Source organism: Hyperolius riggenbachi, chromosome 10 (genome assembly GCF_040937935.1).
Source record: "Hyperolius riggenbachi isolate aHypRig1 chromosome 10, aHypRig1.pri, whole genome shotgun sequence".
In the NCBI taxonomy this organism is placed as follows: Eukaryota; Metazoa; Chordata; class Amphibia; order Anura; family Hyperoliidae; genus Hyperolius; species Hyperolius riggenbachi.
In genome coordinates this window covers 191128081-191154194 of record NC_090655.1, presented here as the reverse complement: position 1 = coordinate 191154194, position 26114 = coordinate 191128081, and the positions used below count along the sequence as shown (strand labels likewise).

Genomic DNA, 26114 nt, shown 5'->3' with positions numbered 1-26114 from the left:
TTTGGCATTATCATGCTATGAAGGAGAGTGCAAAGGGCAAGGCACAGGTCTGAGAAGATTACAGTCTATAACTGAGGAAGTGGCATTTCATTTTGCCAACTTTATGCAAACTATGTAACTGGTTTTGCACAAATATTTGTGCAGGTTAGGCGCACTTTATCTGCCCCAAGTGCTTTAAAGTGCGCCTAAACGCAAACTGAACCAGGTATATTTTAATAGTAATCAGGTTAAGTGAATATAAACAAAGTACAGAAGAAAGGTAGGTGGCAGACAAAATACCTTTTCATGAGTCAGATGTGCTGATCAAGCTGCAGCAAAGCCTGCTTCCTGCCCTGTGTGAATTTAACTGGTGGGTAGGTCAGCCAGGAGTGACCATGTGACTCTGGAACAACAATGGAGACCAGACTACAATTCTTATCATCATAGTAGAAAACATGACTGAGGGTAAACCGCTCATTTACTAACCTCTCTGCAACCCCACCCTACTGCAGTCTTTTACCATGGGATAGCATAATGTTTTTGGATGGCTGATATTCCCATTGACAGTGTATTAGTAAATCTGTCTCCCAAACCCCTCAAAGTCTTTATCACTACAGACAGTCCCCTACTTACAAACAACCTTCCTGAAGGGAACCTGTTTGTAAGTTGAATTTGTTTATTAAAGGACCACTATAGCGAACATTGTAAAATTTTAAATATATGTAAACAAATACAAATAAGAAGTACATTTCTTCCAGAGTGAGATGAGCCATAAATTACTTTTCTCCTATGTTGCGGTCACTTACAGCAGGTATTAGAAATTTGACATTACCGACAGGTTTTGAAGTAGTCCATCTCTCCATAGGGGATTCTCAGTATGGCCTTTATCGTTTATGAAGACACTCCTTGAAAAAGATTAATAAAAAATGCTGGTTAGCCTCCGTACTTGCTACACACTTTTTTGGCAGTTGGACGAAGCAACTGCCTTTCGCTAAGTGCTTTTGAAACTGAACAAAACCATGCAAATCCCCCATGAGGAGGTGGACTAGTCCAAAACCTGTCAGATTTCTACTACCTACTATAAGTGATAGCAACATAGGAGAATAGTAATTTATGGGTCATTTTACTCTAGAAGAAATGCGCTTCTTATTTGTATGTGTTTAAATGCATTTTAAATTTTACGATTTTCGCGATAGTGGTCCTTTGACTCCTGTGTTTTACATAGTGAAACATTTACAATGATTTACTTTCGACAACTCTGGGTTTGGACACACAGTATAGTATAAACAATGCTTTTTGTGGTTTTCCACTACTTATTAAAGTTTATACAGTACTGTAACATAATAACAGTTCAGTGCATGTAGACAGCTTGTTATGTGTGAAACGTGACAATCGTTTGTAAGTAGGTGACTGTATTCCAACCACAAATCCTGGACAGGATCTACACATTTAAGAATTTAAATAATGAACGGGCAGCATTCCATATTTAAGGCCTTAATATGTGTGAATAAGAAGCAGTTGACAGCTTAAAGAGAACCTGTACTAAGTAAAAATATTTAAAATAAACACATGAGGTAACTTCAAATGAACATGACATAGTTACCTTGCCATCAGTTCCTCTCAGAAGCACACCATTTTCTTCTGACAATAATCCCGTCCAGCTCTGACAATATTTTGTCAGATCTGAAATATATCAGTTGCTGTCAGTAAAATATCAGTTGTTGTCAGTTATAACTGAGAGGAAAACTGATGTACCAGGTAATGTCCAAGTTTCCCTATGGCTCAAGTGGGAGAAGTTACAGTTTAACTGTGTGCTGACCAGAAAGCTGTTATGGGTAATGGCCATTTTCAAAATGGAGGACGGAAAATTCCCTTGATCACAGTAAACAAACAGGACGCGGGACAGGAGAAAGACACTGAGGAGTAGACTACATGGAAGGTAAGTATGACTTGTGTATGCTTATTTTGACTTTTAATTTTCAGTTCAGGTTTACTTTAAGCTGTTTCAGTAATTCCCATGTATGTGTGTCCTCATACTTTCAGTAACTGTATATTTCCTTAAAGAGAATCTGTATTGTTAAAATCACACAAAAGTAAACATACCAGTGCGTTAGGGGACATCTCCTATTACCCTCTGTCACAATTTCGCCGCTCCCCGCCGCATTTAAAGTGGTTAAAAACTGTTTTAAAAAGTTTGTTTATAAACAAACAAAATGGCCACCAAAACAGGAAGTAGGTTGATGTACAGTATGTCCACACATAGAAAATACATCCATACACAAGCAGGCTGTATACAGCATTCCTTTTGAATCTCAAGAGATCATTTGTGTGTTTCTTTCCCCCTGCATCTCTCATGCACTGAAGTTTCAGGCTGCTCTTTTCTTCCTGCAAACAGCTTTACCCTTGTCTGTAATTCCTCAGTATGTGAAAGCCCAGCCAGCTCAGAGGACGATTTATCCAGCTTGTAAAAGATAAGAGAGAAGCTGCTGTAATCTAAATAACACACAGCAGTGTGCAGAGAGGGGCCAGATGCATCACAGAACCACAACACTGAAGAACTTGGCAGCCTTCGAGACACAGGCTGACAAGTCTGACAAGTGAGAGATAAGTTGATTTATTACAGAGACTGTGATAGTACAAAGTGCTGCAGTAAGCCAGAACACATTAGAATAGCTTTTGGAACTTGTAGGATGATAAAAAAACAGGATGCAATTTTTGTTACGGAGTCTCTTTAATGTGCTGTATTGACAGTGTTATCATTCTAGGTTCTGGATAGCGTGGTTAATCCATGTGGGTGAGGCTGCCTACAGTTTACATCTCTGCAGGTGAGTATGTAAAACCTACATAACGGGTGTGACATTTTGTGGTGGCAGGGATGGGGGGGGGGGGGAAGAAAGATCCTATCTAGGTATAGCTGAAAGAACCATTCCTATACAGGGGTGGGGTGCTTCAACACCATTTATCATCAACCTAAAATGCTGTTTCATTATGTGTACTTGAATGTTTTGGAGACCATACATATCAGGCAGGTGTAACAATCAACAGTGTTCAGCTCAGACTTTACTGACGTCAGTATACTTTGTTAGCTGTGTAACACAGGTGATTGGTGCGCACTTTACACAGGAAAAAGTACAATGGCACTAGATAGGTGCTACCCCCAGTGGTGAGGGCCCACTGGTGGGATCAAGGTCAGACAGGCAAGGTCGGCAGCAGATCAGATTGACAAGGTACAGAATCGAGAGGCAGGATCAGAATCAATATACAGGCAGAGGTCGGCAGCAGATCAGATAGGCAAAGGTACAGAATCAGTAGGCAATAGCAAGGTGAGTATTCAGGCAGTGGTCGTCAACGGATCAGATAGGCAGAGGTACAGAATCGTAAGGCAAAGAGTAGTCAGAGGAAACAGGCAAAGGTCAAACACAGTATAATCAAAACAGTAATCTATACTAAGCTAGTTTGAAATCCCCGGGGTCCTGCCGGTTCAAAGCACACACGGATCTGACTAGGGTCTGAGCGCTAACACCTAAGTATTCGCAACAACAGACAATGAGGGACTGACAGGCTAGAACTTAAATACAGGCTGTCAGCCCAGAACGGTCGGCCCAGCAGAACTTATCCAATCAGCAAGCAGGAGGGCAGGCCAATGTCAGCTGACCAACGAGTCAGCTGACCCTTCTTCTTAAATTATAAAGGTCCTGACGCTCCCCGCGCGAGCGTACAGACCTTGCCTGATGAACAGCTGATAGGTGTCGCCTCTCAGCGTGGAATGCGCCGGACGACGATGACGTCAGACCCGGAAGTGGCGCCCGCGCTGCAGCCCGCAGCGGAGCTAAGACCGCCCAGACTGACATTAGGCACCTAAACCATCAACATCTGCATAACACATTTTCCTTCACTCATTAGAACTAAAGGACTACTGTAGGAATGGTGAGCCTTCTTTTAGAACAGAAAAACTGTGCCCAGTTTAAGCAACCTTAGTTTTCATGGGATAGGTCAGTTATTGGCTTATACCAACAGGAGAATTTGAGAAAAATGAGGTGTGATCATTTCTGAGTTAGTACTATATATGGCAAGTCTGTGTACAGAAATCTTACTAATCTTTGGAACACTCAAGTCTCAGCAGTCAAATAATCTGCATTTACATAGCAATGACCTCTTGAGCAGCACTTCAAACAGTCTACAGTCTTGTCACTAGCTGTCCTTCAGAGTGGCTCCCTACCTAATCCCTGCCATTGTCACAATCTAATGTCCCCAATTTTTAGTGGAATTGGTTAGCTTATTTGACTTATCTGTATGTTGTTGAAGTGTGGGAGGAAACCAGAGTGCTTAGAGGAAACCAATGTAAACATAGGAAGAACTTACAAACTCTATGCTCATATTTGACCTGGATCCCCAGCACAGTGAGAGGACTAACCTATACAGCACTGCAACATCCAGTTAATAATTACTATAATATACATCTAAAAAGCCAAGATCAGCAGCACCAGTCTTGAAGAAATAGCTCTTTATTCAGACACGTAATTAAAATCACTTGCCAGTAAAATGGGCTTAGACGCAGCTACAGCCTGCTGTTTCGAATGCTTCTTTGTCAAGCTTCAAGCTCATAATGACATGTTAGATAAACACACCACTTTATATACCCCTGGTCAGATACAAGCTGACCAATCAGGCATACTATCTAAAAGGAGCGACCAATCAGCGGGTTCCTGTAGTAAGGAGGACCTGATGGGAAAATGCAGATAAAAATAGAACTCCCTCTGACATCACTGATGACATCACTTAGGGGAGGTAATAGCTGGTAAAGGAGAGTAGGCTTGGCCAAAAACAAACAACACCACCCAGCCAATGAGAGCTGTAGGTGATTGGACAGTGTAATGGTTAAGGGCTCCGTCTCTGACACAGGAGACCAGGGTTCAAGTCCAGGCTCTACCTGCCCAGAAAGCCAGCATCCACTCAGCAGGAGACCCCAGACAAGTTTCCACAACACCACCACTGCCCACAAAGCGTGCCCCAATGGCCGCAGACCTGGCGCCCTGAGTCTCCCAAGAGAGGAGCATGACACAAGTGCTCATCTCTTATCTTTTAGTAAGTCACGCACCGCCAACCGGAAGAAAAAACGCCTAAAAGTGACGCATAGACGTACTGTACGCATATACGCGTAAATACGCATTCAAACTGTTAACGCGTAAAAACGTACGCAAAGGATCCAGTACACATTACACTGTCCAGTCACCTACAGCTCTCATTGGCTGGGAGTTGTATGTTTTTGCCAAGCCTACTCTCCTTTACCAGCTATTACCTCTCCTAAGTGATGTCATTGGTGATGTCAGAGGGAGTTATATTTTTATCTGCAATTCCCCATCAAGTCCTCCTTACTACAGAAACCCGCTGATTGGTCGCTCCTTTTAGATAGTATGCCTGATTGGTCCGCTTGTATCTGACCAGTAGTATATAAAGTGGTGTGTTTATCTAGCATGTCATTATGAGCTTGCACCTTGACAAAGAAGCATTCAAAACACCGGGCTGTAGCTGCGTCTAAGCCCATTTTACTGGCATGTGATTTTAATTACGTGTCTGAATAAAGAGCTATTTCTTCAAGAGTGGTGCTGCTGATCTTGGCTTTTTGAATCGGCGACCCTTGGGCATCAGGGTCATATCAGCTTTAGCACACTCCTATCTCCATTGGAGTGCTTGGTCTAACACTGTGTGAATCTATAATATACATCTGTAATTGTATCCTGCAGAAAAGAAAATAGAAACCATTACAAGCTCCCAATCATATGCTTTTGAGAATAACCCAAGCCTTACCAGCAGGTGGAGCTTTGTGATCTTTACAATAATAAACATGCTAAATACAATTTAGCCTTCTTAAAGACAAACCAAATTACATTGCACCCACAGCAGGAGAAATAGAAAATACAATAATACTACTGTAAAACCCCCAATATCCGGCACCAACAGGGATTGGCTGTTCCAGATAAGAATCGTTTTGGGTTGCTTGAGAGTCAATGTTAAACAGTCCTAGCTGAAAAAAAAAAAAACAGTACCCCACACTGTATACTTACCATAAACTCTGTATTCATGTTGAAGTATAGTAATTAAAAATAAATTAAGACAACTTAAAGAGGAACTCCAACCAAGAATTTAACTTTATTCCAATCAGTAGCTGATACCCCCTTTTACATGAGAAAAATATTGCTTTTCACAAACAGGCCATCAGGAGGTGCTGTATGACTGATATTGGGGTGAAACCCCTCCCACAAGAAGCTCTAAGGACCACGGTGCTGCTGGCAAACTGCCACAATGTAACAATGTTCAGAGACAGGAAATACCCTCTTTCCCTGAAAATAAGACCTACCCTGAAAATAAGCCCTAGCTGAAATTTTGAGCATGCTTGAAATATAAGCCCTACCCTGAAAATAAGCCCTAACGGAAGTTAAAGCGGTGGAAGAGGCAGCCAGTAAGTGGGGACACAGTGGTGCAGTGCCAATTGGGCACTGAACCTGTCATCCCAGCACACAGCAAGGTTATCAGCTGTGTGCAGGAAAGACAGGGCATATATGTATACTTGCTGTGGTGCTAGGAAGATGAGCCATTTTTTGTGCACCACCCTGTATTAGGGGCAGAGGATCATCAGGACAGCCAGGCAATTTACATTGTTTAAAAGGAAATAAATATGGCAGCCTCCATATCCCTCTCGCTCCAGTTGTCCTATAAAACAAAAGGTGTTTGCAAATACTCTGCTTCAAATAAGAAATAGGTCACTCCCTTAAAGCACCATTCACTTCGGGTCAGCAAAGGAATATGCATATCATTTAGGTTCCTGAAAGCCAGACAACCGTGTGTGTGTGTGTGTGTGTGTGTGTGTGTGTGTGTGTGTGTGTGTGTGTGTAGTATAAAGACAGACCGGGCACTGTCACTTGATGCGTTTTATTTCCTCTGTGGCCATATACATAGCTTATCTTCGTGCAGATGATAAAACATATATGCCATACAATAACAGAACAGTCAAACCTTGATACTATTTATATGGCCACAGAGGAAATAAAACGCATCAAGTGACAGTGCCCGGTCTGTCTTTTTGTACAGTGAATTTTTCAAGTGTTTTTCTGCCAGTCCGTTTACCGGCTGCACGTCACTACGTTAGTCCCATAAGGCCACCATACAGGCTATTTCGGAGTGTGAACATGCAATATACACTGATGCAGTGGATTCCCCTTTCCTTTTTAAAAAAACCCTCAAGACCAAATTTGAGTGCCGAGTGTAACAATACTCTACAGTGTACGTATATAGTTTTTATTGGAATGCAAGGTATTAACACCATGTAAACCCCACATTTGCATAAAATAACAGTGATTTTGTCCTCCTCAGCCAGAATATTTTTCATGTCCATCATAAACCTCAGACAAAAATTACAGTAAAAATGTAAAAACCACATAAACATCTTAATGAGCATAAAAAGATAATTTGTAGACAAGGAATCGCAAGAACTAATGCCTAGTACACACCATACAATTTTCTGTAATGCTGGGCATACACGGCATCGAGGGGAGGATTATTAATCGAGCCTCATGGCTCGATAATATCCAACGTGTCCGCGCACCGCGGGGATCGATTCCGCGCGCACGACCCGTGTATGCCCAGCATAAGATTTTCTGTAATTAGATTTTCTGTAAAGTATTGGTAGAGACTGGTAATTATCTCTGGTGCATTGTTTTCTGGTTATTTCCTGCTGTGTAGAACAATGCCTAATTGCTAGGCAGATAGATGGTTAGATAGATAATTTCCAACATGTTGGAAATTATCTATCTGGCAGGTAAAGGCTGCCATGCACTGGTCGATTGCCACCAGATCGACCAGCAGATAGATCCCTCTGTGATCGAATCTGATCAAAGAGGGATCTATTGGCTGCCTACACTGCAAACAGATTTTGAATCCAACCCACATCCCCCCCCCCCCCCCGCATACATTACCTGATCCGGCCGGCGCAAATCCCCCGGTCTCCACTGTCTCTTCTTTGTTCTGGGCTCCAGGGCTTCAGCTTCACTTTACTTCCTGTTGGGGGCGTTTAAACAGTAGAGGGCGCTCTACTGATTAAACTTCCTGTCGGGACAGGAAGAAGTGAAGCCAGACGGAGCCCAGCGCGAGAAGGGACAGCGGTGACGCACAGGCGGAACAGGTATTGCCTCTAGCGTCGGTCGTCGGACATTCGATCGCCGCTATCGACGCACTCCCGACCCGCCGGCGATCGAGCAAAAACTTCCGCTCGGGCAGATCGACGGGAACGATCGATTTCGGACGGAAATCGATCATTCGGTCAGTGTTTGCGCAATCATTTCACAGCTGTATATCGGCGTGAAATCGTATAAGTGTATGGGCCCCTTAAATCTTACAGAAAATTGTATGGTGTGTACTAGGCATTAGCTCAACCTATCCAAAGCTTAGTACAGCAATATAAAAATTAAAACACACAAAAAGAGTGAAAAAAAAATAAAATATATACACACACACACACACACACACACACACACAAACACACACCGGTGTGTGTATATACCCCATCAGTGTGGAATGCAGTAGAACACAGTACTTGAAAGTAGTCACTCCTGACCGCAAGAAATGAGGTTTCTGTATTCCTGGGTGCTCCGGAACACACCAAGCCCAAGTTTTGGACAGCCAATTAATGAGGTATTATGATATCAGAACCAGCTCCTTGAGATCTTTGATCCTGTTGACCCTCTGGAGCCACATTTTTACAGAGGGAACCCTCACAGACTTCAGAGACATATATTTTACCTTGGACGCAGGGTGAAGTTGAAAAAATGGCTCACCCTGCAATTGCAAATTTCCCAGCGGCGTAGATTACTATTCCCCCTCCAGTCCACCCTTGACTCAGGGGTAAGATGCAATTCAGCTGCCAGCTATTGTTGACGGCTGACATGCATTGGTTTTTTTTTTGTTTTTTTTTCCGTAATTCGGGCTCTGTCTTTTACTGGCGCCCAAATTACCCTCTGAGCGCTGCTATAGCTGTAATTCAGATTACAGTCTATGGCAGGACCCAGCATCGCTGAAATGTCCAGCACCCTTTTAACCAATCTTGCTTGCAGACAGCTGTTTCAGGCTATTCTAGCTTTCACCAGAGCATGGAATAGATTAATATGGCTCTATGAGTAGAACTTATACAGTAGGGGTATTACTGGTTACTCTGTAACACTATAGTGAACATGTAAAGCACAAAATGGTAATTTTATCTTGTTCCCAACTATCTCCCTTTATGGCATACAGCGTACAGGGAGAACAAAGAACACTATCTACTCCCCATGAGCATAGATCTTCATATTCCTCAATACACATTCTATACACTAGAAATTCAGGGTATAATTACCACTCAGACATATAATAATCCTATAATCCTAACATTTGTATAGCACTTTTCTCCTTTAGCTGCATCTACTAGGTACACGCTCAAGGGGCCACCCTGCAGTATTAGGAAGGTTTGCCCAAAGACTTCTTACTGAATAGGTACTGACCATGCTAGGATTCAAACCCTGGTCTCCCATGTCAAAGGCTTAACCTTAAAGGGATACTCTAGGGGGGGTCAGGGGAAAATGAGTTGAACTTACCTGGGGCTTCTAATGGTCCCTCGCAGACATCCTGTGCCCACGCAGCCACTCCCCAATGCTCCGGCCCCACCTCTGGTTCACTTCTGGAATTGAAGACTTAAAAGTCTGAAAACCACTGCGCCTGCGTTGCCGTGTCCTCACTCCCACTGATAGCACCAGAAGCGTACTGCGCAGGCCCAGTATGGTCTGTGCCTGCGCCATGTGCGCTCCTGGTGACATCAGGGGAAGTGAGGACACGGCAACGCAGGCGCAGTGGTTTTCAGACTTTTAAGTCTTAAATTCCAGAAGTGAACCGGAGGCGGGCCGGAGCATCGGTGAGTGGCTGCACGGGCACAGGATGCCTGCGGGGGACCATTAGAAGACCCGGGTAACTTCAACTAAATTTCCCCCGACCCCTCTACAGTATCTCTTTAACCAGTCCACTATCCATCCTCCATTTTCTCCTGGTAAATCATTTTTAATCATCTGTTTAAAATAACGTTTCAGCACAATGCAATTGAAAAAGTACAGAAAAGAAGGTGAAAAAACTATTTTCAAAATTATTCTAAGTATTTTTTTGCTTGCTAGTAGCTGAAAAGGCATTTTATTGATAAGGTGACAATATCACCTGAGCTGGTAAGGCTGGTTAACACTATGATCGGTTTGAGTTTTTTCTTTTTTTTAATAGCTAATGTAAATGCACTGTAAAATCACTTGTGTAATTAAATCCTATGTAGTGTTCTCACATGAGCGATGAGCTTTTTTTTCCAATCGCAAACACAAGTCCTGCATGATTTTCTGGACAATTGCGCTTCAAAGCAAGGTATAGGAAAAATTGCAAATCGCTTTGAACTGTGAGCGTTTTTTTCAAGCAAATTTGCACTGTCGTGCATAAAATCAAAAATTATTTCTTTATTTTTATCTGGTAAACAAGTAATAAGGATGCTAACCAGGCAATCCAAAAGTTAAAATCACTATTACTTTTCTAGTTGAAAAATTATAATTCCCTAGTTTACATGACTCTTATTTGGTACACAGAAAATTTGGTACACAAAAGAGAAGTTGCAGGGCATGCTGGGTTGTCTTTTTTTGCTTCCCTACTTCCCTCCAGACTTAACTAATGCAGCCTGATTGGCTGAAGCCTCTTTCCCTCCTGTTTTCCCCTCCCACACCTCTGTTCCTCTCTGATTGGCCAAAATTTCTCAGGCTGAAACAATGCACTTTCTATAGTGAAGGGCGGGCAAATCAGGCAGAGGAGACTAAGGGCGGATATTACATCACAACTGGCTTCAAAATAGCCACAGTAAATATGGAAACTGTCTAGAATAGGATTCTCTACTTTTCCTTTATAAAATTCACAGGAATCATAACGTGGACAGTGCAATACATATGTTATGTAAGTAGAGCAAGTATTTATCTACTTATATATTGTTTTTTTTTCCTGAGATAGTCTGACAGCTCCTCTTTAAAAGACATTCAGTTCTGGGTCAGAGTGTACCTCCTGTTTGACTGCACACACAAAATCGCAAAATGAAAACGTGTACATAATCACTTGCAAAAAAAGCAAATTGCTCTAAAATGCCAGACATGGCTTAAAAAAACACTCACAAAAGCGTGATGTGGGGCATATTGATAGGCTGAATCACATCACCCACAATGATTGTACACGCGGCTTACAGGCAACACGTAGAAACCTTTTTACAACATTTGGGATTTTTATTGAAAATAACGCTCATACAAAATATAAATACAAACACCATACATACTGTTCATGGTTTGCTGGATTGTGCTGATTCCATACAAAGTCACAGTAATTCCAGCAGCATATGTTATGAAATGTGTGGGCAAATTATCAATCATAACGTAAGATTAAAAAAAGGAAAGAATGTGGAAAAAATAGAACAAAAATATACTGTACATAACACAAGTCCCTGTAATGGTAAATCATTAACAAGCATGATAACCATCTGTGTGAGATTTCAAATAACCTAGAAATAAGGCACGTTAAACAGTACTCTACCAAGTGTAGATTGCACAGAAGCCCAAAAATACTGGCACTTCCCCATCTTCCTACCCCCCAAACACCTACCCAAAGGGTAAACAATCAATTTCTACACAGCTGTTTAAAGAGACTCTGTAACAAAATTTCCAGCCTTATTTCTTCTATCCTATAAGTTCCTATACCTGTTCTAATGTGCTCTGTCTTACTGCAGCCTTTCCTAGTTGCACAGTGGCTGTATTATCTCTGTTATATAATCTAATCTTCTTTCCTTTGTCAGCTTTTTTGGCTCAGGCAGGAATGTGCCGCTCTGCTGTGATAGGTAGAAGTTATACACACCCTCTCCACGCCCCCTCCAGGCTCTGTATGAGTCACAGACTTAGCTTCTCTCAGCCTATCACACTCTGGTTAGCAGCCATGTTTTTTGTTTGTAAACACTGCCTAAAACTGGCAATTACAAGCCAGGATCGCAGCAGGGAGTGGCAGAAACAGCAAAGAGGGGCCCAGGAGAACATAATGAATAGAATGGTATGCTTTTTATTGTAAGAATTTTAGAGTACAGATTCTCTTTAAGATGGTTTTAATGTAAACCTTTGAGGTGGACAGCAGACCACATCACCCAAGGGTTCCATACCTCCAAGAACTTGTCAGGTTTTTCTTTCACTGAAGAGAGATTTCTACAAAAATGTAAACTTCCTGCAAGCTCACTATATGTAGAAACCTTTTAAGAGACCATTCAGCAGCCATTGAAAAAGGGTTTACAGGCTGGAATAGGTCTGCAGTCCATAGTTTGCGGACCCCTAATTTATTTTGTTTCAGGCTGGAATAGGTCTGCAGTCCATAGTGTATCACACTCCTCCGTTTTTACTTTCACATTTTCACTTTTCTTCAGTTTGCTAGTTTTATGGCTTCTGTGCACACAAGGAATATTGTAGTAACTTTAACTGTTCACTAGATGTCAGTATACTGTTTGAACAGTTTTGTGGGGTGTTTTTTTCAGTGTCCACTGACCCTTACGACAGGCATAGGTAGAATAGCCTGAATATTTTGTTTTGTTTGCGTGCTATAATCATGTGTCTTAGCAACGCAGTGTGATGGTTCCAAATCTGTAGCAATACTTATGCGTTCTCTTACAGTTAGTAATTTTTGTAACGATTGCTGGATGAACATCCAGTAAATGGCACATCTGGTTTTGTTGCTTCTGTGATTTGTTATGGGACTAGATGAAAATGTGCAATAGCATAGAAGCGTTCTTCTCAGGGGCGTCTCTAGCCCTATTTTGGGGGGGCACGTTCCCCCAATCTTCTGTCCTGGGGTGCCACGGATCTCCGCCTGGCCGCCCCCTATGTCAGCGGCTCCCTCCAGCCGCCGCCGCTGCGTCCTCAGACCTCAGGATCAGGCGGCGAGCCGGAGACCAATCGTGCGGGCGCTAGGACCCAGCGCCCGCACTGATATGCGGAAGTGACATCACTTCCGCATATCGAGCGGGTGCGTCCGGCGCCCGCTGCCACTGGTCGGGTCGCCGCTGATCATGAGGTCTGACTCTGCTGCGAGGTAAGGGGGGGGGAGCGGAGGCGGCTGGAGGGGGGCCTCCCTGTCACTCACTCACTCCCTAGGGGGCCACCCTGTCACTCATTCACTCACTCCCTAAAGGGCCTCCCTGTCACCCACTCACTCCCTAAAGGGCCTCCCTGTCACCCACTCACTCCCTAAAGGGGCTCCCTGGCACTCACTCACTCCCTAAAGGGCCTCCCTGTCACTCACTCGCTCCCTGGCACTCACTCACTCCCTAAAGGGGCTCCCGGGCACTTACTCCCTAAAGGGCCTCCCTGTCACTCACTCACTCCCTAAAAGGCCTCCCTGTCACTCACTCACTCCCTAAAGGGCCTCCCTGTCACTCACTCACTCCCTAAAGGGCCTCCCTGTCACTCACTAACTCCCTAAAGGGGCTCCCTGTCACTCACTCACTCCCTAAAGGGGCTCCCTGTCACTCACTCACTCCCTAAAGGGGCTCCCTGTCACTCACTCACTCCCTAAAGGGCCTCCCTGTCACTCACTCACTCCCTAAAGGGCCTCCCTGTCACTCACTCACTCCCTAAAGGGGCTCCCTGGCACTCACTCACTCCCTAAAGGGGCTCCCTGGCACTCACTCCCTAAAGGGGCTCCCTGGCACTCACTCACTACCTAAAGGGCCTCCCTGTCACTCACTCACTTCCTAAAGGGGCTCCCTGGCACTCACTCCCTAAAGGGGCTCCCTGGCACTCACTGCCTAAAGGGGCTCCCTGGCACTCACTGCCTAAAGGGGCTCCCTGGCACTCACTCACTGCCTAAAGGGGCTCCCTGGCACTCACTCACTGCCTAAAGGGGCTCCCTGGCACTCACTCACTGCCTAAAGGGGCTCCCTGGCACTCACTCACTGCCTAAAGGGGCCCCCTGGCACTCACTCACTGCCTAAAGGGGCTCCCTGGCACTCACTCACTGCCTAAAGGGGCTCCCACTCACTCACTGCCTAAAGGGGCTCCCTGGCACTCACTCACTGCCTAAAGGGGCTCCCTGGCACTCACTCACTGCCTAAAGGGGCTCCCTGGCACTCACTCACTCTCTAAAGGGGCTCCCTGGCACTCACTCACTCCCTAAAGGGGCTCCCTGGCACTCACTCCCTAAAGGGGCTCCCTGGCACTCACTCACTACCTAAAGGGGCTCCCTGTCACTCACTCACTCACTGCCTAAAGGGGCTCCCTGGCACTCACTCACTGCCTAAAGGGGCTCCCTGGCACTCACTGCCTTAAGGGCCTTCCTGTCACTCACTCACTGCCTAAAGGGGCTCCCTGGCACTCACTCTCTAAAGGGGCTCCCTGGCACTCACTCACTCTCTAAAGGGGCTCCCTGGCACTCACTCACTCCCTAAAGGGGCTCCCTGGCACTCACTCACTCCCTAAAGGGGCTCCCTGTCACTCACTCACTACCTAAAGGGGCTCCCTGTCACTCACTCACTACCTAAAGGGGCTCCCTGTCACTCACTCACTCACTGCCTAAAGGGGCTCCCTGGCACTCACTCACTGCCTAAAGGGGCTCCCTGGCACTCACTGCCTTAAGGGCCTTCCTGTCACTCACTCACTGCCTAAAGGGGCTCCCTGGCACTCACTCTCTAAAGGGGCTCCCTGGCACTCACTCACTCTCTAAAGGGGCTCCCTGGCACTCACTCACTCCCTAAAGGGGCTCCCTGGCACTCACTCACTCCCTAAAGGGGCTCCCTGTCACTCACTCACTACCTAAAGGGGCTCCCTGTCACTCACTCACTACCTAAAGGGGCTCCCTGTCACTCACTCACTACCTAAAGGGGCTCCCTGGCACTCACTCACTCCCTAAAGGGGCTCCCTGGCACTCACTCCCTAAAGGGGCTCCCTGGCACTCACTCACTACCTAAAGGGGCTCCCTGTCACTCACTCACTCACTGCCTAAAGGGGCTCCCTGGCACTCACTCACTGCCTAAAGGGGCTCCCTGGCACTCACTGCCTTAAGGGCCTTCCTGTCACTCACTCACTGCCTAAAGGGCCTTCCTGTCACTCACTCACTGCCTAAAGGGGCTCCCTGGCACTCACTCTCTAAAGGGGCTCCCTGGCACTCACTCACTCCCTAAAGGGCCTCCCTGTCACTCACTCACTCCCTAAAGGGGCTCCCTGGCACTCACTCACTCCCTAAAGGGTCTCCCTGGCACTTACTCCCTAAAGGGGCTCCCTGGCACTCACTCACTACCTAAAGGGCCTCCCTGTCACTCACTCACTTCCTAAAGGGGCTCCCTGGCACTCACTCCCTAAAGGGGCTCCCTGGCACTCACTGCCTAAAGGGGCTCCCTGGCACTCACTCACTGCCTAAAGGGGCTCCCTGGCACTCACTCACTGCCTAAAGGGGCTCCCTGGCACTCACTCACTGCCTAAAGGGGCTCCCACTCACTCACTGCCTAAAGGGGCTCCCTGGCACTCACTCACTGCCTAAAGGGGCTCCCTGGCACTCACTCACTCTCTAAAGGGGCTCCCTGGCACTCACTCACTCTCTAAAGGGGCTCCCTGGCACTCACTCACTCTCTAAAGGGGCTCCCTGGCACTCACTCACTCTCTAAAGGGGCTCCCTGGCACTCACTCACTCCCTAAAGGGGCTCCCTGGCACTCACTCCCTAAAGGGGCTCCCTGGCACTCACTCACTACCTAAAGGGGCTCCCTGTCACTCACTCACTCACTGCCTAAAGGGGCTCCCTGGCACTCACTCACTGCCTAAAGGGGCTCCCTGGCACTCACTGCCTTAAGGGCCTTCCTGTCACTCACTCACTGCCTAAAGGGGCTCCCTGGCACTCACTCTCTAAAGGGGCTCCCTGGCACTCACTCACTCTCTAAAGGGGCTCCCTGGCACTCACTCACTCCCTAAAGGGGCTCCCTGGCACTCACTCACTCCCTAAAGGGGCTCCCTGTCACTCACTACCTAAAGGGGCTCCCTGTCACTCACTCACTACCTAAAGGGGCTCCCTGTCACTCACTCACTACCTAAAGGGGCTCCCTGGCACTCACTCACTGCCTAAAGGGGCTCCCTGTCACTCACTCACTGCCTAAAGGGGCTCCCTGTCACTCACTCACTGCCTAAAGGGGCTCCCTGTCACTCACTCACTGCCTGAAGGGGCTCCCTGTCACTCACTCACTGCCTGAAGGGGCTCCCTGTCACTCACTCACTGCCTGAAGGGGCTCCCTGGCACTCACTCACTGCCTGAAGGGGCTCCCTGGCACTCACTCACTGCCTGAAGGGGCTCCCTGGCACTCACTACCTGAAGGGGCTCCCTGGCACTCACTCACTGCCTAAAGGGCCTCCCTGTCACTCACTCGCTCCCTGGCACTCACTCACTCCCTAAAGGGGCTCCCTGTCACTCACTCACTGCCTAAAGGGCCTCCCTGTCACTCACTCGCTCCCTGGCACTCACTCACTCACTCCCTAAAGGGGCTCCCGGGCACTCACTCACTCCCTAAAGGGCCTCCCTGTCACTCACTCACTCCCTAAAGGGCCTCCCTGTCACTCACTCACTCCCTAAAGGGCCTCCCTGTCACTCACTCACTCCCTAAAGGGCCTCCCTGTCACTCACTAACTCCCTAAAGGGGCTCCCTGTCACTCACTCCCTAAAGGGGCTCCCTGTCACTCACTCACTCCCTAAAGGGCCTCCCTGTCACTCACTCCCTAAAGGGCCTCCCTGTCACTCACTCACTCCCTAAAGGGGCTCCCTGGCACTCACTCACTCCCTAAAGGGGCTCCCTGGCACTCACTCCCTAAAGGGGCTCCCTGGCACTCACTCACTACCTAAAGGGCCTCCCTGTCACTCACTTCCTAAAGGGGCTCCCTGGCACTCACTCCCTAAAGGGGCTCCCTGGCACTCACTCACTGCCTAAAGGGGCTCCCTGGCACTCACTCACTGCCTAAAGGGGCTCCCTGGCACTCACTCACTGCCTAAAGGGGCTCCCTGGCACTCACTCACTGCCTAAAGGGGCTCCCTGGCACTCACTCACTGCCTAAAGGGGCTCCCTGGCACTCACTCACTGCCTAAAGGGGCTCCCTGGCACTCACTCACTGCCTAAAGGGGCTCCCTGGCACTCACTCACTGCCTAAAGGGGCTCCCTGGCACTCACTCACTGCCTAAAGGGGCTCCCTGGCACTCACTCACTGCCTAAAGGGGCTCCCTGGCACTCACTCACTCTCTAAAGGGGCTCCCTGGCACTCACTCACTCTCTAAAGGGGCTCCCTGGCACTCACTCACTCCCTAAAGGGGCTCCCTGGCACTCACTCCCTAAAGGGGCTCCCTGGCACTCACTCACTACCTAAAGGGGCTCCCTGTCACTCACTCACTCACTGCCTAAAGGGGCTCCCTGGCACTCACTCACTGCCTAAAGGGACTCCCTGGCACTCACTGCCTTAAGGGCCTTCCTGTCACTCACTCACTGCCTAAAGGGGCTCCCTGGCACTCACTCACTCTCTAAAGGGGCTCCCTGGCACTCACTCACTCTCTAAAGGGGCTCCCTGGCACTCACTCACTCCCTAAAGGGGCTCCCTGGCACTCACTCACTCCCTAAAGGGGCTCCCTGTCACTCACTCACTACCTAAAGGGGCTCCCTGTCACTCACTCACTACCTAAAGGGGCTCCCTGTCACTCACTCACTACCTAAAGGGGCTCCCTGTCACTCACTCACTGCCTAAAGGGGCTCCCTGTCACTCACTCACTGCCTGAAGGGGCTCCCTGTCACTCACTCACTGCCTGAAGGGGCTCCCTGTCACTCACTTACTGCCTGAAGGGGCTCCCTGGCACTCACTCACTGCCTGAAGGGGCTCCCTGGCACTCACTCACTGCCTGAAGGGGCTCCCTGGCACTCACTACCTGAAGGGGCTCCCTGGCACTCACTCACTGCCTAAAGGGCCTCCCTGTCACTCACTCGCTCCCTGGCACTCACTCACTCCCTAAAGGGGCTCCCGGGCACTCACTCACTGCCTAAAGGGGCTCCCTGTCACTCACTATCGGGGTCCCTGTCACTCACTACCTAACTGGAGGCGCCTGTCACCCACTAGCTAACCTGGGGGTCTTTGTCACTCACTACCTAACTTGGGGGGCTACTATATTAAGGGGGCATTCTGCCTATTTATGTGAAATGCTGTCTATTTATGTGCCTCATAACTGCTGAATTTGTCTTGTTGGGAGCCTTATGATTTGTTGGGGGCCTCAAGATTGCTGAATTTGTCTTGTTGGGGGCCTCATGATTGCTGAATTTGTCTTGTTGGGGGCCTCATGATTTGTTGGAGGCCTCATGATTGCTGAATTTGTCTTGTTGGGGGCCTCATGATTTGTTGTGGGCCTCATGATTGCTGAATTTGTCTTGTTGGGGGTCACATGATTGCTAACTGCGAGACTATGGGAAAAGCTGAATCCTTATCATATGAGACAATAGCATTAAACCTACTTTTTTAGCTTTTTAAAACAAAAAATAAAACTGGGAGGTTCTAAAAAATTGAATACATTTTTCAGGAGTAGGATGGATGAAATTGTTTATCTTCACAGTTTATTTTCAACTTGGATTTTCCATAATGTTCATGTATGAGTTAAAACGTTTGTACAGTATTTAGTTTAAATTGCTGTTGCCACTTTGCGATAGATAAGTGACTTTTGGGTTGCAGTTTGGGCACTCGGCCTCCAAAAGGTTCGCCACCACTGTCATAATCTAATGTCCCACCATTGCTAGGTTCATGTAAATTTGTCTCCACCCGTTACCACACCTATATTCTGGTCCATGGCCCACCCATTTTTTGGTGCGGCGCGATAAGCACACCGCACAACGTGATCCTCATATTTTTGGCATGCTAGCTGCAGTCTGCTGCCTACAGTATGTACAGTATACGCTGTTCTCTAGTGCCTGCACTGTGTGCTGATTTACCTCCAGTGTGTACAGTGTAAGGTGTTACTCTGTGCCTTTACTGATTGTAAACCAGCTATATTGTATGCTGATCCCTGCTACTTTCAGTATGTACAGTATTAGCTGTAAAGCCTGGTACACACATACAATTTTGATTAGCCAATTTTAGCTCTGTTCATAAAATTCATTGTCTGTTGGCCCACTTACTGCACGGGGGTGGTAAAATTGGGGGTCAGTGATTGACCAATCAAAATTGTATGTGCGTATACATCTTTGATCTATGCCTATACTGATTGTAAATTATCCAAATAAAGGACAGGGGGCTCCATCCAATATTTAGATGGGCAGGCCTGTTATCTGTAGCTTACACCGCTGCTAAGTTCATGTTCATTTGGCCCCACCCATGGCCACGCCCACTCACCTCATGGTCACGCCCATTTTTGCCGCTGCGCACGCCGCATATACCTCCCCGCCTGGTGCCCACAGGTGCCCCCGATCTCCAAGGACCCTAGAAACGCCCCTGGTTCTACTTTTTACCAGTCTTAGCTGAATAATGTCCGATTTATTTCATGAATAACTGTAGAGTAATGGCACTATTAATAATAATAATAATCTGAACTTTTGTATAGCGCTTTTCTCCTTTCTGACTCAAAGCGCTCAAGAGCTGCAGCCATTGGGACGCGCTCAGGAGGCCACCCTGCAGTGGAGAGTCTTGCCTTGAACTCCTTACTCCTTACTGAATAGGTACTAACCCTAGCCAGGATTCAAACCCTGGTCTCCCACGTCAAAGGCAGTGCCCTTACCCAGTATTCTATTCAGATCACCAATGCCATACATTTTAATATGTTGCAGAAACATTTCTTATGGATCAGTAGGTTGCCTAAATACTGTATGTACCACAGTGCAACTTCAAGCTCCTCTCCGCTCAGAAATGTTTTTTTTTCACCTGCTTTATGCAGTCCCTATGGTGCCCCCCCCCCCCCCCCCCCAAAAAAAAACAACAGAGTTTCTATCAAGGTTTATTTCCACTAATTACTTTTTTTGAGAAGTACTCTATTAAGGGCTCATTCACACCTAGGGCGTTTTGCAGGGTTTTTTCGAGTGCCGGCAATTTTAAAAATTGCCTTAAAAGCGTTGTGCAATGATTCCTTATGTTCATATCAGCGCGTTTTGTCAGGTTTCCTCTCAGCAAAGTGTTGCATGTACCATTTTTGGGGCAATTTTGCTACAATGGAAGGTATAGAAAAAGTGCAACAACACTCACAAATCACTTTATCCGGCGATTGCGTTTTTATGAATAAATACATTGGGCTTGATTCACAAAGCGGTGCTAACCCAGTTAGAGACTTTAGGCGTGATAACCATTGCACCACGCTGGTGAAAAGCCAGTTTAGGCATGATAAGTTTAGGCGTAATAAGTTTAGATCGCACACAAAGTCCTGCACGCAAAGCAGCGCCATTAAACTCTATTCAAAGTGCACCAGACTTTGCTAGTGCAAAACTTTTGATCAGCTGTGCACTGCGGTGCTAACCCAGTTGGTGCTATAGTTATCACGCCTAAACTGAGTTTAGGCGTGATAAAGGGCTTTTCACCAGCGTGCTAACTGTTAGCACCGCTTTGTGAATCAAGCCCATTGTATTTATTCATTTCCGGGTGATAGAATTCACTCCCTGACTGATGTCAGAAAGTGAATAAACGGAATTGCTCTGCAAAAGCGCTTTGTACAAAATCGTAGCGTGCAGTGGAGCACCGAAAGGGGTAGAAACACCCCCCCCCCCCCCCCTCCCGGGGTGAACAAAGCCAGACAGCGTATAAATGCTTTTCAAAGAGTATTTCAAGCTTGTAATTACCAACAATACTTTTTCGGGTTTATGATTAAGCCATTTTTTTAAGTTAGAACTTACCATAACTATTTGATTTTATCACAAGTTTAAGAATGCTAAGCTTTACATAAGATTAGTGTTGCTGTTCGAATCCGGGTTTCCTACTTCTGAAATCCAAATGACACTGTACAACACACTTCAGAACCTCAGGTAGTGGAGAGGGGCAGGGCTTGGAAGAAGGAAGTATCAGAGTCACGTGGACCGCAACCGCGTGACCCTCTCCACTTCCTGAGGTTCTGAAGTGTGCATTGTGTTATCCGAGTTTCAGAAGTAGGAAACCTGCATTTGAACCACAACTCTACATAAAATACTTCCCTTCCCTGGGCAAGACCCACCCAGTAAGTTTGACCAGTATAGCATCCCACCCTTTGCCATAGCAATCATGAGCAGTAGATGATCCTTTCACCCTTATTGCAAGTGTGTCCATTACAACATTACCCTTCCCCAATAAGTGACCCCCAGCATTGTATACATGAAATCTGGGTGCAGGGTAAATCCAAAAAAATGCTCACCCTGCTCCTGCAAAAGTCCCCCTCCAGGCAGCCATTGAGTCGGGTATAAGACACAATTCGGTTTCCAGCTATTGCTGGTGGCAGAATTACACTGTTTTTATCGTCCATCTTTTGACTGCGCCCAAATTAATGACCAAGCACTGCTTTAGCCGTAGTTCACATTACGGACTATGGCGGCACTGGCTGCGCTCAAATCTCTGGCGCCCTTTTTACATGATTCGCCCAGCACTCCTTTCCGTATTCCAGAGTCACACAGCAGAGCTTTACATTTAAACTGCGTCCAGTGTTTGGTTTTATTTCTCTTCACTTAAGCCATGCTGCATACCTGTCTGGCTCCAGAATGTTCTATATAATATTACTGAAAGAAAAATTATTATTTATAATACTAGAACTTGCCATAATAATTTGATTTCCACAACTTCAAAGACTTTTGAGGCTTACAAAAGCAGGGCTGTGAAGTCGATAAAAAAATCTTCCGACTCCAACTCCATGAAACTCCGATTCCAACTCCGGGTACCCAAAATGGCTCAGACTCCTCGACTCAGACTCCTTAGTCTAATACTTAACAGGGCTGTGGATTTTGTACAAAAATCATCCGACTCCTCAGTTTATGAAATCTCCAACTCCGGGTGCCCAAAATTGCCCCGACTCCTCGACTCCAACTCCACAGCCCTATACAAAAGATACAGCATCAGTTAAAACCTTGTATAGCTTAAAGGAAACCAGAGAGGGGTTTTATACATACCTGGGGCTTCCTCCAGCCCCATCTGCATGGATCGCTCCCACGCCACCGTCCACCGCTACCTCTATCAATGGTACTGAGTCCCATCACTTCCGCGGGACGCGGCCAGCTGGGTACGCATCCACAGGGACTCCCTCCGTCTCGCCAGCACCTGCTTTACGCATGCGCCTGCGCATTACAGAGGGAGTGCACTGCACTTGCGTCGACTGGCCCTGACCGACCGAAGTGACAGGACCTGGTACCGGCAATAGAGGCAGCAGAGGAGGGCAGCGTGGGAGCGATCCATGCGGATGGGGCTGGAGAAAGCCCCAGGTATGTATAAATCTCTTAATAGTTTAATCTCTGAGTCTCTTTAATAACCCGTAAACCTTTAACTCAGTTAACTTTTGCTGGTTGCTCTTGACATTGAAAGCTTCTGTTGCTTTGAATTAATCCATTACACATTTTTTTCCAGAGCGAAAGGAATTACAGACTCCGGAGCCAGAACGCAGTGGGTCATACAGACCTTTCTGTTTGGAATAGCTTCTCTCTCCCTCCTCCTTGCGTACAAGCCAGTGAAGAAGCGAAGATAGGACTGTACTGACAACCTCAGCCCATGTGTTTCCTGGATTAAAACTCCATGTCTAAAAGACCTGTTATATAAAAATCATGTGCAGCCTATGCTGCAGCAATTCTAACATCAGATCTAATTTAAAAGGCTTTTTTCATAACATCTTCTCAATGACTCTTTTATACAAACTCAGTCCAGCCTCACATTTTCCCCCTCTATAAATTTCCTGGTTGTGGTTTCTAAGGGAAAGTATGAAATGGGAACACCCAGTAAGGAGAATCCAATGTAACAGTGAAAGTGGTCATTGCGCAGGTCATGTAACACTAAGGGCCTTGACAGTTCTTGGAAGTGAATGTAGTTTTCACATGTACTAGAACAGGTTGAGGAATGTTAATGTGCATTAGTAATGCTGTGGTGGAACACTTGTCTTCCAATTTCTCTTTTGTGAGGAAAAACATTTTTGAATTTTGGGTGAGTATAAAATGCACAAAAACATACATGACTGATACTTTTGTATGTTGCTATTCATTCCAGTGGGCCTGAGCCTGCAAGTTTTCTTTAGCATGGCAGACTGCATCATGTACCATGCAACTACCTCCTCTGATTCAGTCTAATCTATAATCCTTTACCTGCATCGTGTAGACAGGCGTCAGAGGCAAATGCAGCTTCTCAATGCATGTGCTGTTGCAGTGCAACATGCAGCCCGAGCACAGATATATTTTCATTTACAGTAAAACCCCCATTATCTAGCACCAAGGGTGCTTTGGCTGATGCTGGATTAGTGGGTTCTGGTTGCTTGAGAGTCAATGTTAAAAATGGGCCTAGCTAACGGGTGTAACAATAGACCCTGCAAGGGATGCAGCTACAGGGGGGCCCCATTCTAGGAGAAGTTTTTTTCCCTGTTCTGAGAGACTGACAACTAAGGGGGTGGAGAGAAAAAAAACGTTCTATTCTCTACACAATTGTTCTAATGACTGCATCTGCTCAGCCACTGATAAGGAATACAGTGTGCAGCAGGCTCTTCTGCACAGTGCTCAGCACAGCCCCCCACAGTGCTGTGTACTGTAGTGATGCTGAAGAAGACTGCAGAGCCAGTTCTGCTCCACCAGAGATGGACAGAGTGAGTGTAATAAGCAGAGGCTGGCAGCACACTCGTCTTTTGGTTTTCTGCATGCATTTTCTGCACACCATGTGTGTCTGTATGTGTGAAAACATGCTTGTTTTATCACAGAAGCTAATGTAATTAAAGAGAAAATGCGTGCAGTGCTTCACTGATGTCTGTTTTATCTACATGGGTAAAACACATTCAAGTGTGCACTAGCCAATTGAATAACATTGGTTCTCAGTTTACCTGTGCAGAAAGTGAGGGGGGGGGGGGGAGAGGCCCCATCCAAAGTCTCGCAGGGGGGCCCAGTGATTTATAGTTACGCCCCTGCTAGCTAAATAACAGTACTATAACCCACACTGTATACTTACCCTAAACTCTATATTTATGTTGAAATACAGAAATAGTAAACAAATTACGACAAAGGACAGACTTAAATTAATGTAACAGATGTTTATTACTGTATAAAGAAGTGTAAAAATAGATTTATGCACCCTGAAAGGCCAGGATTTTTTTTCTGGTTGCTTGAATTCTGGTTAACTGAGTTCTAGAAACTGTATCTGGGATTTTACTGTACTTTAATGTCATCACAAAGCTCTTCAAAGGCAGGATAATAAAACATGCTAAGAAATGCAGACCAAACACAAACCATTCCTAATGTTTCAGAAATGCATATCTGATACCACAACAAAACACCTGTATACACTAACCCTTCCACTGTAAATGGTGTTTATTTGCTTGAACGCTGTATATTACTATTAGCACGCTATAGTGTAGACTGGGCATCCTGGTTATACTTCTTTGATACTTCTGTTTCGGGATAGCTACTAAAACTGAAAATTCTTAAGCACTAATTCATGGAATAAAAAACTTAAAACATTATGTTGCACTGTGGTTGTGTTATGCCAGATCTCTAATGGAGTAATACCATCTATAATTTAACCATTCAGATCTTTTTAAATATTTGTCACTGGATAAAACTTATTTACAGGTACAACAAGGAGTCGCAAACTACTTTGGTTGAACTCTAAATCATCTTCTGTAAGCTCAGGATCAACATTAGATCGTGTTCTGTAGTTAAGGATCAACATTGAGTCAGGCCTATACTGAAATGATGCCTGCACTTTTCTGTCTTGGTTTGTGGATAGTAAGAGGAGAAAATGGCTCTAGAAAGAGCACTCTTCTTGGCTGTTTAGGTGCTGACTCTGGAAAAAAAAAGGAGCTGGTGAGAGATCAAAGTGTAAGGCCCGGTGCACACCAAAACCTGCTAGCAGATCCGCAAAATGCTAGCAGATTTTTAAACGCTTTTTTTTATTTTTATGAGGCATTTTGCTAGCGTTTTGCTCCTGCGGATTTCAGTGTAGCATACTTTATATATTGTTACAGTAAAGCTGTTACTAAACAGCTTCTGTAATAAAACCGCCTGGCAAACCGCTCTGATCTGCCGTTTTTCAGAGCGGTTTGCGTTTTTCCTATACTTAACATTGAGGCAGAAACGCCTCCGCAATCCAAAAAATGCCTCACCCCGGGAGGATTCGTTTCTGCAAAATGCCTCCCGCTGTGGTGTGCACACCCCCATTGAAATACATTACCCTAGCGTAAAAAACGCTCAAAAAGCCGCTCGGTGTGCCCCAGCCCTAAGTGAAGGTCTCTCTTTTCTGTGTTCACCTGGTTTGGGTTCCACTGAATTTACCAGAAAATATAACCAAGGAAGTTGTAGACACTTTGTGCAGCTTCAGCAATTCAGAAATGGTGCAAACCATCACAGGTTAATTTTAGAAGGCCACTCTAAAAAAAAAAACGTATCCCGAATTAGTATTCGTTCTAGAAGGTTAAACCAGAGAAGAGTCTCTCTAACCTAAAGGACACCACTAGCTGCATTCATAGCGGATTTGATCTTTAGCCAGAGGAACTGTAGTGCAAATAGCATAATTAACCACTTCAGCCTCCAGGCCATTTTACTTTGATGCCAAAAGCCATTTACACCCCCACCCCATTCATATGACCATAACTTTATCACTGCTTCTCACAGTTAAATTATCTATATATTGTGTTTTTTTGCCACAAATTAAGCTTTTTGCAGGTGATACTTGTTTTCAGTAATTACTTTATTTTCTATGCATTTTAAATGCAATTACAAGAAAAAAAATGAAAAAATCCACTTTCTCCAAATCCCTCCCCTATAGTTTAAAAATAAACAATGCTACTATAAATAAAACCCATTTTATTTCTTTCATTTTTTTATGAATGGACATGGCCCCTGATTGGAGCCATGCCCATTCATTTCAGGCACTGCAATTGATTTGAA

The 26114-nt window shown here is 45.9% G+C and overlaps 1 protein-coding gene across 1 annotated transcript in view; it reads left to right on the top strand.

Annotated features, from left to right (window-relative positions):
- TMEM254 (transmembrane protein 254) overlaps positions 1 to 24688 on the top strand; it is a 35386-nt gene extending 10698 nt beyond the window's left edge. Inside the window, exons 3-4 of the mRNA XM_068255470.1 lie at positions 2745 to 2804; positions 22606 to 24688. Of these exons, the coding sequence (XP_068111571.1) occupies positions 2745 to 2804; positions 22606 to 22723 (178 nt within the window). The 3' untranslated portion in view covers positions 22724 to 24688. The remainder of the gene's footprint in view (positions 1 to 2744; positions 2805 to 22605) is intronic.
- Positions 24689 to 26114: the final 1426 nt, after the last annotated feature.